This window comes from Marmota marmota, unplaced genomic scaffold (genome assembly GCF_001458135.2).
Source record: "Marmota marmota marmota unplaced genomic scaffold, marMar, whole genome shotgun sequence".
In the NCBI taxonomy this organism is placed as follows: domain Eukaryota; kingdom Metazoa; phylum Chordata; class Mammalia; order Rodentia; family Sciuridae; genus Marmota; species Marmota marmota.
Window position 1 is genome coordinate 61,348,459 of NW_025999968.1, and position 17,786 is coordinate 61,366,244.

General features: G+C 53.8%; 1 protein-coding gene across 2 annotated transcripts; it reads right to left on the reverse strand.

Moving 5' to 3' along the window:
* Wdr4 (WD repeat domain 4) lies at positions 1-17,685 on the reverse strand. 2 transcript variants are annotated; one of them, XM_048803731.1, is made up of 11 exons: positions 17,289-17,685; positions 16,642-16,707; positions 15,317-15,460; positions 7,971-8,127; positions 7,082-7,194; positions 5,433-5,493; positions 4,528-4,626; positions 3,590-3,654; positions 2,709-2,892; positions 1,996-2,065; positions 1-496 (listed from the first exon to the last, which is right to left on the reverse strand). In XM_048803731.1, exons 1-11 carry the CDS (start codon positions 17,465-17,467, stop codon positions 303-305), a joined length of 1,332 nt encoding a protein of 443 aa, XP_048659688.1. In that variant the 5' UTR covers positions 17,468-17,685; the 3' UTR covers positions 1-302. The 2 variants fall into 2 exon arrangements, with proteins under 2 accessions (XP_048659688.1, XP_015334294.1); XM_015478808.2 differs by lacking the exon at positions 17,289-17,685 and having other exon boundaries at positions 15,369-15,460; positions 16,642-16,697.
* Between the last annotated feature and the right edge of the window lie 101 nt (positions 17,686-17,786).

Here is a 17,786-nt window from a genome sequence, read left to right on the forward strand (position 1 = left end):
GAAAGTAGCCGCCAGCGCCACGGGTAGTATATTTCCTCCAAAAGGAAGACACAGTGCTCAAGGCACTCCCACCACCCTGTGCAGACTCTCCAGCTCAGCTGTCACTGCATGGCTTCCCCTCACCGGGGAGGAACGGACTCCAGGCAAGAGCCTGCACCCAGCAATGAGGACACTCTAGAGCCTGGCGACCACAGACTGTCCACTGAGCCAGTGGGACCTGGCTGCCACCTCTTTCCTCTAAAGGGAGGTGCTGGGCCAAGAGCTGCTTGTACTGTCAGTGGGGAGCCCCGCCAAGACAGAGGTCAGCAGCCCAAGGCTGCCGGCCCTGAGCGGGCCCTTTTGGTCCCTCCAGGGGGCCCTGGCGGAGGGCTCTTCCGGCGCTGCTGCTTCTCCAGCTGCTGCAGCAGTCTCTCCTCCTTCTTCTTCAGGTAGGAGGTCATGTTGTCAAAGGTGGCCTTGTACAGGCTGCGGAAGCCATCTGCAGCACCAACAGAGCCTGTCATGGGGACAAAAACAGACACCAGTCAGGACTCAGCAGTTGAATGCAAAGAGCCAGAACTCAGAATTCTGAAAGGGCCACCTTGATGCCTGCCTCCTGGTGTCTGTACCCTAGGGACTTGCTTCTAACAGAATGAGGCAAAAAGGAAAGGGATGGACGTGGGAAACCAGGGCACAAAGGCACTTTCCTGCAGGCTGTGTGCTGTCTGGCAAAGGCCAAAGGGCAGGGAACGGTGGGTCACCAGCTGTGAGAACCCAACTCCACTCACAGAAAGGAAGCGAGCAGGGTGGGCCTGTCGGGGCAGACTCAAGACAGCGGCTCCTTGACTGTAGCCTACAAGGCCTCTCTTGAGTTGTGCCCCTGACCCACAGAAAGACGACTGGGACACATGGTGTTAGGGAGGCAAGTGTGGAAAGATCTGCTATGCAGCCACAGATGTCCAAGGCCTGCCGTGGTCCAGAGGCCTGAGGGAAGCCAGAGATGTAGCCTGGCAGGCATGGTCTCTCCTGGCCAGGAGACACCCAGGGCACTCAGTGACTGTAACCAGTGGCTGTTCTGCCTCACCCTACACTAGGCATGGCTGCTAGCGTCCTGTGGCAACACCACTGCTCTGGGGATGCTCAGGCCGAGGTGGGCCTCCCCAACACCACTCTCACCCCTACCCGGCAAACAGGCCATTTTTGTCTGCAGAACACCTTAGAAAGTGATGGCAGGCTTTGGCCTGAGTCCATGTGAGGTGATCCTCAGCAGGACAGGACTGAGCCAGCTAAGGCCCCTGAACAACGAGAGGGCAAGGGGGCAGTAGGTGCTGGGCGTTGAGCTGTGCCTGGGGGTCCCCTCACAGTTAGCCACAGGGCCCATTGAAGATGCTCCTAAAGTAGATTCAGACCACGCCAGGGTCCACACCTCAACTTCCAGCCAGGATGGGAAAGAGCAAAGGAAAGGTGGGGAGACAGCACACAAGCCACCCACAAAGCTTCAGAGAGGACACTTCAGGGCACTGCCACACAAATACCTCCAAAGCCATGTTTAACTTCAAACCCTTTAGACTATAAGGAACTTCAACTGGAAAAGACTGATTTTGGAGGATTTCTTCTGAGCAACAGAGGCTGGGTCTGAACAGTCCTGCAGACATGGCCACCTTCAGTCTCTGGTCCACAAAAGCATGAGGGAACACCAGCAGGTGAGGCAGCAGGTTCTGCGCCTCAGGGGGCAGACAGAGGTGGCCAACACTGTGGCAGTGTCCTCTACACCTGGGCCCCAGGCCAACCAGCAAACGTGGCTCCCACAGCCTTGAGCAGGCCCTGCTGCATCTACAGAGGCATGGGCCAGTGGCCTACAGCCTCTTCACCAGCACAGGGCCTCCTGCTGTCAGCACAGCGCTGCCCCACGCCTGCCTGGTGTGCGGAAGCCTGCCTGCGTGTGGCGTCCACTGCAGTGAGCCTGTCCTGAACTCTGGTCTAGGGCCTGATGAGCAACCCCCTGCAGATTCTTACCTTCCAACATGGCCCAGTGTCCACGGAGATGACTGGCCAGCCTCTGTAACACAGCACTTTCAGGAACAGACTAGAGGTGACAAAGGCCCCAATAAGAAGGTGGGAGACACCGGCGGCAGCAAGGAGGCGGCCAGGAAGCTCCCTGTGAAGCCAGTGAGGCAGGACCTGGGCGGGGTGCAGACGGGCCACCCGGCAGCACTGGGCCTCCCAGTCAGCATCTTTCAGACAAAGACCCCTGCGGGCTCACTTCCAGCACAGGCCAGGGGCTTTGGCAAAGCGTGGAGTTTGCCAAGGACATGATCCCCCTCCTCCCGGTCCCTGGCATGACGGGGTAAGGAGGCGGCTAGGCCTACTGCCCACGCCCCGTCCTCTGCCCCAGGGGCTCCACGTGTCCAAGTGCCCACCAACAGCAATAACTGAGCCTGCACACACAAGGCACAGACAATGCTATCCCAGCTTCATGAGTGAAGTACGTGTGGGACAGGATGTGGAATCCCAGGGAAAACCCTTGATGGCAACCCCTGCCCCAAGAACATGCCCACACCATAGCGGGGACAGCAGGGCTGGCCCTCTGCTCCCTTCACCCTGGGACACAGCCTGGGACTCAGACATGATCAGGCTCAAAGGGCTCAGGGCAATGAGAAAATCATGGCTGCCCCACAGCCCCAGTCTTACAGGACAGAGGGCCCTGGACACAGGCTGCTCAGTCTCACCTGCCACTGGCCACGCACAGGCCTCCAGAGCACCAGGGGGCTTTCATGGCAGTCCTGCAGAACCCACAGGCCCTGGGTCTCCTCAAACGCCACATCCCACACCCGGTGTGGAAAAGTCAACTGCTGTCTGAATGCCAGCTGCTGTCCGCTGGCCTCAAGATGGAAGACAAGGACCACAGGGAGGCTTTCCAGGAGAGAGAGGATGGTTATGACCGCACCGCAGGCCGGTGGGGCCTGACACGGCTGCAGCTCAGCCCTCGCCCGACAGCACCACTCAAGACCAACACTGGGAGATGCCCCAACCAGGAGCACCAACTGAGGTACCCGAGCACCTGCGAGGTGACAGGCGTTTGCTGTCCATGCCCCTGAGTTCTGGGGCAACTTCCTACACAGCAAGCACTAACCAACACAGGACAAAGAACAAAGAATGGGGATGGCCACCCCACCCACAGAGCCGTGCACAGAAGCCTGGGCTCTGGACAGTACCTCCCCCCTCTCCAAACCTACACCCTCATTCCCAAGATGAGCCAGGACTGCCTCCCCAGACTTGTCACAGGGCGAAATACAGAACATAGAAAGCACCAGAAGACCTGTCCTAGCTCCAAAAGTGTCTGTGATGTCTCCACCCTAGCATGGCAGGCTCCCCTGGGACCAGCTGAGTGGCGGTGACTGGAGACCACAGAGGCCACGGTGACCTGTAAGCTCCAAGGTGGAAAGCCCACCAAGAGCGCCAGGACCCACGCGCCACAGGGAGCTCAAGGGGCGGGGCTGCACCAGCAGCACTGCCCACCCCTCCACAAGGACACAGGCAGGACCACTGAGCAATCCATCTGCCTCCCCTCCTAATGGGCTTGTGGGATGGAGAAGCCAATGTGGCTTACCTGTCACACAGAAGTGCCACACAGCTCTCCTGGGCCCAGAATGCAATCCTGGATGCGGCAAACCTCTGCAGAGAAAAGCGGCTCTGAGTCAGTGCCGCCCCACGGGCTGCACACTCCTCACAGGAAGGCAGAGCCCCCAGTGCCGCGTCCCCAGCCTCACCAGGCAAGGCACGGTGGGCACCCAGAACACTGTGGAAATCAGTGGGAAAGAAGGGAACAGCTGGCTCCCCCGTCCTCTCAACTCCAAGCAAGGGGACAGCAGGAGCTTCTCCTTGGCCTCAGTAGTCCCTGCAGGCCTGTGCAATGCCTTCAAAGCCCAAGGATGGCTGCAAAAGCTAGGGGAGGAGGAACAGGGGACCCGACTCCACAACCACCGCCCCTCAGGCTCTACTCTTCCCAGCACAGGAGACGACAGAAACAAAGGCGGCTCACAGAACCCCGAGGCTCGCAAAGCAGAGGACAAGGCTTACTACTCTCCTGGCCAGCAGAGCAGAGGGCAGAGGCCACGCCACCCTGTTCTCACGCAGAGCAACTGGCCCAGTGGGGAACGTGATCTACATCCCAGGGAGCGCCTGGCTGCAGCCCAGGTGCCAAGACACAGCATAAAGGACAGAGCACTGTGGTGGGCTGCCTGTCCTGCCCAGACGAAGCCGAGGTGAGGGCCCTCACTAAGCACCACCGTCTTCTCCACTTCCAAGTGGGACTAGAGGCTTTTCTCTAATTTGCTGTCCGAATGCACAAAGTAAGACAATTTGTTTTCCACCTATGTGACTGCACGTGTTCAGAATCAGAAACGCTGTACACGATTTCTCCCAAACTGGAAGAACGCTGGCACCGACAGCAAAGATGTGTCTGACAGATAACTCTTTGCACACAATGCAGGCACCTGGAGAGATGCCCTGCACACACCCAATCACCCAGACCAGTGCTGCAGCTACCTTGGGGCCCTGAGGCGCCACCGGCTCCTGCAGGCTGGCCAAGTCACAGCATTGCAGCTGGCGGCCACTTCTGTACTCCCAGAGCCGCAGGGTGCAGTCCTGCAAAAAAAGACAGTTTAGCAGACAGGGTCACAGCAGGCCTCCAGCTCCACAAGAGCCAGTCATGTGTTGGGCAGGGAGGGAGATGGGGATGGGGGGTTACACGACACTGAAGACAGCTGGGTGTGGTCAGGGGGTCAGGGCTGCCCTTGTGAGCTAAAGGTTCTCTGTAAAGATGCAAATGTCCCAGCAGCACTGCCCACCCGTCCTGGGTATGGTGTCTCCTACCACTTGGGAAGCTGAGGCAAGAAGACTGCAAGTTCAAAGCCAACCTCAGCAACTTATCAAGGCCCTACCTCGAGATAAAAATAAAAAGGGCTGGGGATTGGCTCAGTGTTGAAGTGCCCCTGGGTTCAATCCTTAGTACCAAAAAAGAAAAAGAGGTGAATGTCCAGAAGACATCAGCATGATGGGATAGGAATCCGAGGCAGCCAGACGCCATGTGCCGGGAGGTCCTAACCCACACCTGCTGTGCTGGGGCCAGGTGTGCACACATGCAGATGCTCACACACCACAGCCACATACACACACCTCACACACTACACCAACCAGACTACACACACACATGCACAGACGGCACACACACCACACGTGCCACAGACTGCACCCAGCCCCGAATGAGCGACTGTGGGCAAGGAGCAACCCTGGGCAGTTTAAGATGCAGAAAGCAAGTGCCATCTAGTGGACACCATGGGGGAGCAGGGATGCATGGACCACAGACAGAGACAAATTCCTCTGTTCCCATGGCTCTCCACCTTCCCCAAGCAGCAGCCAGTGGCGGGCACCTGCTGAACACTGGCACTCACCCCTGAGGAGGACAGCAGCAACTCAGGATGGCTGGGCACCACGAGGATCCGGCTCACAAACCTACAGTGGGACGAGAGGCCACCTTTCACCTCAGGAAGGGAACCCTCCCTCAGCCCCCAAGAACTGGCCAGTGCTGCGGAGAGCCAGGTGATAGCCCCTGGCATCATAACATGACACCATGTCCTTCGGGGTCCCACAATGCAACGACCTCCACCTCGTGTCCCTCTGCAGCGGCTCTGACTGGCAGCACCCCAACCAGCTCCCTGAGCACCTGCCTCTACCCAAAATGCCTGCACCCTTGGGGGGCCAGACAGCAGAACCACACCACAGATCAGACCCTGAGGGTCCCCGACATAAGCAGCCAGGGATCAGAACCCTGGGCGGCCCGGCCAGTCACCATGCTCACCCTGCACCAGCAGACGACTCACTGCGGCAGCCACTCTCCCATCCAAAGAGCCACTGGGGGCCCTGAGCGACCTGGCTGGCCAGGAAGCCCCTCTGCTGGCAAACACAGGCTGATAGCTCCCTGCTCTTCCTCACCTCTAATGCAGTGCCCTCCAGTGATCGCTGGGGCAAGGGCTCCCAGGCGCTTCCTTGTCCCCATCAGACAAAGCCTCTCCAAGTGTCACCCTGGCCTGGCCCCAGGGGCGCCGTCTGCCAGGGAACCCAGTTCCTAGACTCAGGTCCTCCAAGAAGAAAAAGCCCACTGGCATGCATCCCATAAGCACTCATGTCCCAATGCACACGTCCCACCAACACGCATCCCCCAGGCCCTCACGTCCCACAGGCACACATGTCCCACCAACACGCGTCCAACAGGCACTCAGCAGCAAAGAGCAGGACTAACTTCCACGGGCTGGAAATCAAGCTCAAGGCCAACTGCTGTTCACTTATTAAGGCACTGAAAACGCACCGAGATCCATCAAGCAGCTCCTGCACACCACACACTGCACTACAGGCTGGCACCACGAGGATGCTGGAATATGGGGTGACAATTACCCATGGCCACAGAGCTCGGGACGGCTCCGTCCAACAGAAAGAACGCAAGCCATCCAGGCAGTCAGCTAAATGCTTTCCTCTCATGAAACTGTAACCAGCCTCTGGCCTGCACTCACTCTGTGTGCTCCAATTAATCCTGGAACTTCCAAATCCAACCCTATTCCACCCACCCCAACCTCCACAACCCCCCACCTTCCAGACCACCTACCTTCCTCTCACCTGTCCCCACATCTATGGTACCAAGTCCTAGTGAGTGCCCCTTCACACCCTCCCACAATGTCCTGCTTGGGTCCACCCAAGGCAAGACAGGCTGGTCCTCGTCCCCTAACACACCCAGCTCTTAATGGCCAACATGGGCACTGATCAAGGAAAGAGCTCTCCAAACAAGGCCCCTCACCAGCAGTGTGGACACTGGGTGAGGGACAGCACACAAGGCGGCAGTCAATGCCTCTCACACGTCCCTTCGCTCTGGGCATCCATGGGCCCCCTCACTGGGTGAGTGCTAGGACAGCCACGAGCTGGGCAGGGCCAGCCAAGGAAGAACTCGTTCCTTTGGCAAAGGGGTTTCGGTGGTTCCAGGTGTGGGGCCCTGCTGTTCTGCCACCAGGTCCCCACTTATCTGCCTCAAGCCCGAGGTCCCTGCACTCACTCTGTGTGCCCCAGGCAGAAGGCCTCAATGCTGTGTGGTGCAGCGGCCCAGCTGACGCGGATCTTCTCATCCCGGTCAGCAGTAAGCACGAAGCGGTCATCAGGACTCACAGCCTTGCGTCACCAGGGGTCAGAGAACAAAGAGACACTCACTGGACACTCCATAGTACCACAGGACAGCCGATCTTCTCCCACTAGTCCCCTATGGAAGGCCACCTCTGAGGCCTGCATAAAACTGTGCCCCACACCAGCCACCAAGGCCTGGAGCTAGACAGGGGGTCCTGCCCCTCCTCTCACCTCTGTGAAATCACTGGGGCTCCCCCTGCCCCCCATGGGTCTCCACTGTCCCCAGCCCTTCTTCTTCAGCCCAGACAAGGGCAATTAATCCTGGAACATCCAAACCCAACCCTTATTCAACCCACCCCAACCTCCACAACCTCCCACTTCCAGACCACCTACCTTCCTCTCACCTGTCCCCACATCTAGTAGTCACCAAGTCCTAGTGAGTGCCCCTTCACACCCTCCCGCAATGTCCCTGCTTGGGTCCACCCCAGCTCCACCACTCTCCAGATGGCTGGGAAACACCAGGTTGGGGCTGAGTCCTGGGAGAAGGCCTCAGAGCACATGGCGCTGCTCTGCTTCCCACCTCCCTCCCCTCTGTCATCCCAAGCTGGAGTCCCCCAGGAAGCTGTCCTTCATGTCTAGAACCACACAACCCTCTCCTAACTCACCGGTCCCCTTCCATCCTGCTGACCACTCCACCTACCTCGATTCCATTCTAAGCTCCTCCTGCTCTGGGGGAGCCCCGGCTCCTCCCCTTAGACCCTTCAGCCTCTGCCCTACCAGGGCGTCAGCTGGAGCGAACAACAAATCAGCGTGCCCCTACATACCACGTCCAGCAGCATGGACAGGTGCCCGAGCTCCAGCCTGCCACCTCCATGTGGCTCCAGCACCGAGAAGGAGTAAACGTCTCCAGACTTGTCGGCCACCAAGACCCTCTCCTCAGAGGCTGTGAAGGTCAGAGCTGTGCACCTCCTCACCACTACCCTGAAGAGCAGAGACACACGGGTTAGCAGCCACAGGTCAGCTCAGCTGCAGGCCTTCACACCTACGCTGCCGGCCCCCGGCCCAGCTATCCTGGTTCAGCTTGGAGCTGTCCACCTTACAACTGTGTGAAAGCACACCCATACAGTCACTCTTTGTTTCCTTCTGTAGAATATTCAATGCCTTACACAGGATGTTCAACACCCTGCAGCAGAACCAGGCTTCAGTGCATGATTTTACCAGCTATAGGCTCAGGAAAGCGTCCTTAGCATTTAAAGCAGGTGAGGCTAACCCAGGATGCTCTATAGATTCAGTGTAACACATGTATTTTCAGCCTAAGGAGTTTACTGGGACGTGATCCCATTCTAAGTCCAGGGGCCTCTGTGCCCTGTTGCCTATGGCAACACATGTGCCCGTCCAGCCAGGGAAGATGATGCCAAAATAACAAAGCAATGCTGAGAACCACATCACAGCCAGTGCCCTAGGCTGAGTGCAGCTCAGTGGCAGAGCACTTGCCTGGCACGCACCAGGCCCTGGGTTCCTCCCCAGCACGCACACACAAAGCCCATGCCTTGGACTAATTTTACTTCAATAATTTTTCCTCAAGAAAATTGCTCCTGGCCAGATGTGGACGTGCACACCTGTAATCCCAGTGGCTTGGGAGGCTGAGGCAGGAAGATCAAGATTGCAAAGTTCAAAGCCAGCCTCAACAACTTAGCAAGGCCTTAAGCAACTTAGAGAGACCCTGACTCAAAGTAAAACATAAAAGGACTGGAGATGTGGCTCACTGGTGAAGCACTACTGGGTTCCATCCCAGGTATCAAAAAAAGAAAACTACTCCGAAAGGAAGGGAGGGAGGGAGGGAGGGAGGGAGGAAATAAATTATTCTTGGTGATAAGACTGGGGTGGCAGATACAGGAGTATGTGATGTAAAGTCCTCTCAGCTCAGCTGTATGTTTGAAACCTGTCGTGACGTAATGCTGAGGAAACTGCCTGTGGCCCCAGAACCTTTGCCATGCCTGTGCAGGAAATGTGGGTGGGCTTCACCAATATGAGAGGGCCCCTATCAGGGACAAAAGCAAAGGCCACCATCTGGAGCCCATGGTCCTTGACTCTCCACACCCACGGGCCCATCTGACCTCCCACTGTTCTCCACAGCCTCCATGAAAAGCTGCTGGTGCTGCTGCATCCCACACATATTGCAGGGGTGTCTCACTCCTGCAGGTGCCAGGGCACCATCCCTCACCCAACACAGGGCAGCAGCGAAAATGGCCCTGAGTCCCCGCAAGTCCCTGGCTGGAAGGCCACAGTACAGCAGGGAGCTCGGGAGCGGGTGGGGCACCACTCAGTTGGCACTGAATTCAGTACACTCATAAAACCTTTGATCTGGGTTGCCACGGCCTGCCACATCTGCCAGCTGGTTCTATACGAGACGCAGCTATGTTCAAGCCTCTGCTTAACCAGGGTCAGCACTCTGAGTAGCAAGATGCCCATCACTCTCCAGGCAAGGCATCTGGGGTTCCACCCCCCACAGCACAGGCTGCCCTCCACAGCATGCTCCACCTGCACTTCATCACAGCCCGCCCTGCTGAGCCCACGCCCCGGAAGGGCAAACTCCAGCAAAACAGGCTCCCTGCAGCTGGGCCTCCAGAAGGGAGCCGCAGAAGGGGGGGTGTGGCGGGGTAAACACAGAGGAAACAAAGAACAACAGAAAGATAATTAGGCTCTGGGGCAGGATTAATCAAAATTCTCTCTCAGAGCACGCCACAATGTCAACAAACAGCCCGCACTGTGCCAACAAGGAGCCAAGCAGGCAGCTCCAACAAAGCCCTACCTGGACACCAGGACACACCTACCAGGAGTCTCCACCCCAGGACAGCGGCACAGATGCAGCCCCCAGCTCCACAGGATGCTCTGCCTTGTGCCAGCTGGGAGCTCTCTGCCTCTCAGTTAGGTCTGTCCCCACAGTGACTAGGATGCAGCTCAGCTGCAGGGAGTGGACTTAAGACTCCAAGGGAGTTAGGTGGCACAATGGGACAGATGTCGCCACTGTTAAATATCCCAGTTCCCAGGACCCCAGAGAACTGAGGCAGCGGCCCCAATAACCTTCTGATCCTGTTGGGGCCTGGTCTGGGCACTTCCCCTTCCCAGAGTCATTGGATTCTTATTAGAGCCCTACACAACAGAGCAAATGCTCGGCTCTGCAGGGTCTCTCAGAGCTAACCTGGCTCAGCCTGAACTGGCACTGCCCTGAGTCTATCTCCAGAGCTGCCATCCCAGGCCCTGCCAGGGCTCCGAGGGCTTCAGATGCCATACCCACACTGGCCCCAGTTCCCCAAACTCACATTCCCAGCCACCAGACACCCCACCATCCCAACACCTGCAGGCAGAACAAACCCAGATCTGACTTCCTGGGGCTCTGCCCTCTGGGTGCCAGTACCAATCTCTAATGGGTACTCTCCGGAATGAGGTGATTTCACGTTCATAAATGCACATCAAAGAATACAAAAGAGGGCTCGGGTTGTGGCTCAGAGGTAGAGCACTCTTGCCTAGCATGCATGAGGCACTGGGTTTGATCCTCAGCACCACATAAAAATAAAGATGTTGTGTCCACCTATAACTAAAAAATAAAACACAAAAGACAAAAAAAGTAAAAAGCAAATGTGCATGTCAAAATTGAAGGTACCATCTGTCACCCGGTGGCCTCATCTTCAATCCCTTGGCCTCAGTTCCAGGGCAGGAGAGGATCTCCTGATCTGCCCAGGTCCCAGGTCCTCTGATCTCCTGTCACTCTAAATTGCCACCTGAAGAAGAACCACTGTTGCCCACAATTTCCACCTTGGCTTTGCTTCAAACACCCCCAATGTAAGTCTGAAAGCAGCAGCATGCCAACATGGGAGTGACAGTCTGGTCCCAACTCAATTGAGCCCCCAGCAGCATATGACCTCAGCCAGTCAACTGCACATAAACTGCAGGTGTGTGGAACCCCAAAACTTAAACTGCACTTCAAATACATTAAAGATAGGCATTTTTACCAGGCACAGCAGCAGCACACGCCTATCATTCCAGCTATTCAAGAAGCTGAAGCATGAGGATTGCAAGTTCACTGCCAACCTGAGGGACTTTGCTAGGTGCTGTCTCAAAATAAAATAGAAAGGGTTAGGGATGTACACATTACATTCAACTTGCACTCAGTACCACCAAAAAAAAAAAAAAAAAGATGGACATTTTTTTTTTTGAGGAGGGGACCCATCAGAAGGGTCTGTGCTCCCAATAAAATGTCACTAGGCAGATCCCCCTCAGTGTGACCGGACTGGCCCCCGCACACCAGTCAGCTGCTCACTCCATGCATGTGATTCTGTGCTCTCATGTCTTAGCGCACAGTAGCTCCCACTGTCTGATGAAACCACCTCATCTTGCTCTCCCTTCCCATCCTCATCCTTGCCCCAGAAATCTCTCCTTAGACCCACAAAGAGAGGGTAAAGACCCAGCACTGGAAATTCACAAACACTGAATTTTAAAGGAATTTAAAAAGAAGAAAGCTGAAGAATCTGCCAGTAGGTCTTAGGAGGAAGGTAGCAATGATTACACATCTGTCCACTACCACACACACCCCAAAGGGCCATTCACCCTACAGTTCCATCCAGAGACGGTGACAAAGTGCCTCCTGCTGGGCTCAGGGGAATGCCAGACAAGAGGCCATGTGAGGGCGACCCCAGGCCCTTAATGGCTCAAGGCCGCCAAGCCACAGCACAGGGTACCCAGGGCTCACCAGCTCCCAGGCAGGTGCTAGCACCTGCCCCATGTCCACAGCAGAGCTTGGGCTTTGCCACCCACTGTCCCCACTGCATCCATCACACCATCTGCCCTCCACACCACCTCATGCCTACATACACAAAGTCACCCACCAGTGTCAGTTTAAAACCAGAAGCAAACCTGTAATTAAAGGGAAAAACGATCAGGTGCCAACTGGTGTGCTCTGCCAAGGTAGTACTGCCCACCTCAGAGTTCATCAGGTCTTTAAGGGATCACTGACATACTAACTTCAAAAAGAAGACCCAAAGCACCTCTCCACAGACAACTGCAAACAGCATGAAGAACGACTGGCCTCGTTCTCGTCCACACACTGCCCGCGGGACTGACTGGCACTGCAGGAGTCCTGCCCCTGAGTTATCCCATCTTATCAGCCCCACGGTCACACAGAACCCCCCTCGAGAATCCTTGTCCCAACACAGGTGCAGGGACCCAGACTCCCAGAGTGGCCCGATCCCTGCGAGGCCCAGGCGCTGGCTCTTTCATCACAGAGTATGGTCCAACAGCAGGGAAGACACATCCCCATATCATATGGCTGTGTGGGGAGAGAGGGGCCCCTAGCCACCCCGTGCTGAACACATCAGCACACCATGTGCAAGCCTCGCACTTGAGAGAAACAGGAGGAGCACACCAGTGTTCCTGCACAGGGACGCCACCAATGCTGAGCTCAAGGGGATCACTTTCTGTTCTCATCTTGCACTTCTCTGTGGTTTCCAATTGTCTGAATGAACCAAAATCAAAGGGAAAACATGGTAAAAGCTATGTGGTAGCCTATATTCCAGGGGAGCCAGGCAGAATCAAGAACTCACTCTGCACTTCCACAATTAAGCCTACAACTTTACCACAGCTCAGGGCTCGGGAGACCATGTTGCTAGGGTCCCAGACAGTGCTAACCACAGGGCAGCTCAAGAATCACACATCCACACCAATTCTCAAGCCAGGCCTTTGAGTTTAGCAACCAAAGCAAGTGTACTGAAGACACCATCCAGTCCCCACAGCTATCAGCATATCATACCCTGCGTCGCGCCAGCACTGCCGAAAGGCCCAATGAACCTTCTGTCAGCAAACTCACTGAAACCACCAGGAAAAAAACTGTTTCCTAACAGAAACAGGGCTCCTCACATTGTGATGAAACAAAGGCACTTCCTTGTGTGTGGTGCTGGGAATCAAACCCAGGGCCTTGAATATGCTCAAGTGCAATGCTCTGAACCTGAACCCCGGCCCCAGCGGTGCTCTAGACTCTGGAGTTAGGTATAGCTCGCCCATTCACCAGGTCTATGAGGCAGCAGGTTGGGGCAATCTGAGCTCTAAACATCCTGCTGCTCAAAGTGTGGCCTGGCAGTGCTGCCATCACCCAGGAGCACCTGAAATCAAACTGGGGGCTGGAGACTGGCTGAGCAACAAAGCACAGGCTTGGCATGCACCAGGCCCTGCGTTCATGAAAGCCCCAGTGCCAAAATACATACACAAGCAAACCATAGCTGGTCCAGCCCAGACCAGTGCATGTCCAGCCTGCATGATCACAAGGACTAGGTGACAGCGTCTCCCTTACAGAGCCAAAGAACTGCCCTTGGCTTGTTTAGATCATCTCATTTATAATATCTTTTTGAGACCAAAGCCCCTTGGAGACTCCGTAGGGGTCACAAATAAACTTAGCAGTCAGTATTAGGAAAACAAGATCAACTGTTATGGGCTCAACCTTCCCCCACACCCCTGTGTTGAAGCCCTGACCTACCCAGTACCTCAGAATGTGCCTCTATTTGAGGAGGGCCTTTACAGAGCCATACAGATTCAACTGAGCCCTGTTCCAACCTGACTGCCTCCTTATAGGAGCTTGAAACACAGAAACACACAGGACAGATGACCGCGTGAGGACACAGGAAGAAGCTATGTGAAAACCAGGCCAGGGGATCCAGGAAGGACCAACCCTGAGACACCATGATCTCCAACTCCAGCTTCCAGGACTGAGAACAAACGTCCATGGTTTCAGCTGCCTGATGAGAGTCACCTTGCTAAGGAGCACGAGCAGACTGCACACCAACCTTCTGCCTTGCCTCCCAGGTCCCCACAGGTGGTCAGAGACCCAAAGTCAAGACCAGCCAGCTGCAAAGCCCCACTAGGCCGGCAGGAACCCCGTGGGAGGGACTCACGGCCAGGTCGCAGTGTTCACCTGGAGACACTTCACTCTGTCACTCTGTGGGAAGGGAGATGAGGGACCCTGGCACATCACTGGATATCTGGGTATCCTTTTGTTTAATTTTGATATGTTGTTAAATTTCCAAATTATGTACATCTACACACAAAAATGTGCATCTGCCACACAAAAACACACACTGTGAACACTAACGATGAAGCAATATTCAACAGGCCTATAGTTTTAATCTGACAAGAAAAGACGGCAGGGTGAATACTCTTGCTTTTGATGCTACCTGGAATATGGCTTCTTACTCTTACCTTAGAAAATCAGATAAAATAAATATCTAAAAATGTTGAATCCAATATTTTGGTATGAGCCAGTTACAAAGGGAAATCCCTGAACCTTAGTAGCTGAAGCATGACAACCTACATGTTTACCTCTGATTCTCAAGGGAGTCTCAGGGAGGACAAGGAGGGGCCCAAGCCTGACTCTGTCCATGTGTTTGTGAGTCACAGAAAAAGCAGAATGATACAGCTCTCACTCTCAAGAACAGACACCAGGAGAAGTCAGAGATCTGCCCATGCACCAGTGACATCCACCTCCTCTCACAAGGACACAGTGGCAGCAAACAATAGTGGTGGCTTGGGAAGCAGATTCACAGCACTGCAGGGTCACCCCCTCACAAGTGGCAAAGATGCTTTGAAGAAGGGGCACAGCTGCACTTAGGCAGGGTGCTCCCGGAGTGGCTTGGCGAGAGCGCACGGCAGCACACCGCACTCCTGCCTGGGGCACGGGCTACACTGGCCCCTTCCTCTCTTCCAGCAAACAGAAAGACCGCTCTGGACCCACCCAGCCCCAAGTGCCCAGCAGGACTCACTCGAAGCCCTGACCCGGCTGAAAGCCTTTGCCTCTAGCAGACCCAGGGCTAGGGAATACTGTGTGAGAGGTAGGATGGCACAGTAGCTGGGGCAGCAACACTGCCACAGGAGGAACCAGCAGGGACAGCCCTGCCAAGCCTCCTGACCTGAAAGCAGCCAACTCCTCACCACCGAGACCATGCCAACCCCACAGGAATCTAGGATCCTATCAGTTAATACCATAAATCCCTGGATCAGTGTCTAACCCACAGCTGGGACGCCATCTTGGGTGCTCATTACTATGGTAACTGTCACTATTGCTACTGACATGCAAGAACAAGGTGTGAATAAGACATCTTAATGATTCGACGTTAACATTTCATACCTGACACTCAGACATTGCCATGGTTTTGTACGGAAAAGAATCAGACGCTTACTGTCATCAGTTAAAGCAAAATAGCTGCCAGACGTGGAGAAGGTGGACGCTAGAATCATGTCACTCCCCTGATCCATGGGCCGGCCATCCTCCCTGGGAAAAAGGAAGAAACAGTCAGCCTTGCTGGGATTTGGGCGAGGGTACCTGAGGAGCAGGTGCTAAAGGCACGGTCCCACCATGGTGCTACTGGGAGTGGTAGCCCTTAGAGACAGGATCTTGCCAAGCCCACAGTCCCAGTACTCGGGGAGCTGAGACGGGGTGCTTCAGCTCAAGTTCAAAGCTAGTCTGGGCAACACAGCAAGACCCTGTCTCAAAAAGAAGAAAAAAGAGGTAGGAGGTATTTACATCAACAGAGGGCATGTCCTTTAAGGGGAACGTGGGACCCTGGCCACTTCCTTACTCTCTTTCACTTCCTGGCAACAACATGAATAGTTTGGCTCTGCCATATGCTCCTGCCATAAAGTGCTGTCTCAGCACAGGCCCAAAGCAACAGGGCCAACTGCTTTCAGGCTAGAACCTTAAAAAACTGTGAACTAAAATAAACCTTTTCTCCTTATAGACTATTAATTTCAAGTATTTGTTACAGCAACAGAATCCTAGCTAATAAAGGAAAATAAGATTGCATTCCTGGATGGCTAGCCTTGCCAATTTATAAAACAGGCAGAGGCAGAAAATGCTAATAGTTAAGTGGTTCATGTAGTCAGAACATAAAGACGTATTAAAGGGACATGAGAAGGTTCAAAAAAATGCTGTACTGTTACAATAGTTACATCTAACTAACTAGACTGTCTCTTAGCAAACATGCTAGAACCCAAAGAGCTGGACTGGAAAGACCCTCAGAGATCATAGAGCCCACACCCTCGTGCACATGGACTAATCCAAGACAAGACACAGCGGTTAAATCAAACTGAAAATAATTAAGGACAAGTTGAGCCAGAAGACCGAGTGAACTAAAGAAAGCCACCATGCAAAACAACTGCACACTCTGCTTTCCTTATCTTTGAATTAGGTGACATTAATGTCCTGCACATGACCTCTACAGATTTCAAACTATTATTTCATAGGAACCAATACTGACAGAAACTAATTAAATTTCCTTAATACCTAACTTGAAAGTTAATTCCATGTTTCTTTCCTAAGGTGAAACTTAAGCTTATCCACAAAACCAGGTGACAGAAGTTAAGAATTCAGCAAGACAACAATTACTTCTTCATCTAACAGTTCCCCCCCAACTCAATCCATCAGGCCCTGAACACTCTTCCCCATCACCTCACCCTTTATTTTCTTCTGGCTTCTTTTCTGCGGTACTGCAATCATATGTGAAGAGGCTGTCTTCATCACTAAAAAAAAAAAAAAAAAAAAACATAATAAACACTTCTAACAAAGATGCAGGGTTTGAGGTGTTTTTACCCTTGGAACAAAAAAGTTTGTACGTTTGCATATTCATTAAATTCTGAGTCTTATCAATGAGAAAAAAAAAAAAAACTACTGGTACTACACAGCACAAATGAGTTCAGGAGTTCTGTTTGCTTAACCTTCTGTTTGGATATGTCATACACAATCCACAAGATTCTGTCCAAAAAAAAAAACAACCAATTCACTCAAAGTTAAAAACTCAACCAGAATTAATATACTGTTCTTTCAGGCACTAGAAAATCAACAAAACGTGATTACAAGAAGAAATTGTGGGGCTGGGGTTGTGCCTCTGCCGTAGGTAGAGTGCTCGCGTACCATGTGGGAGGCCCTGGGTTCAATCCTCAGCACCACATAAAAGTGAATAAATAAAGATATTGTGTCCAACTACAACTAAAAAATAAATATTTTTTAAAGGAAGAATTGTGTTCTGATACTGCAGTTATTCAGTGTGATTTTGCACCCAAATGTAAAATAGCCATTACTTGTTCAGAAAAATGTCTCCTACCGGAAAAAAGCTGTAGTGACGCCGAAGCACCTACCAATATAGAAATCGCCCATCTTCCCTATCAGACCTTGAGCTTTCTTGGGTACCACCCCCACTCCCTGCACACAGAAGGGATCTTGTAGATGCTGATAACGTTTACAGTGACAGCACCCAAACGATTTTCTCATGGAACACTGCATTGCTGCAGAAAGAGAAACTGTCTTCAAAGTCGAAAACTCTGCCAGTCAATAAGATTCCTCCAAAGGCTAAGCAGCGGGTCGTGTCGGGCACACCGTCGGTTCACAATGCCACGTATTTGGGGCTCTGAGCCCCAAACTAACTGGAACACGTCACAGGTTCGTGCGCAAACTTTTTGTGCAATCTAAATGTGGCATCGAACTGCAGAGCGTACACTTTACAGACAGGCTGTCCGTTTCAAGTATAAAAGAATCAAACCCACCCCGGAAAGGACACTGGAGACCCGAACCACAGCACTAAAGCCCCGGGCGCGCATGCCCA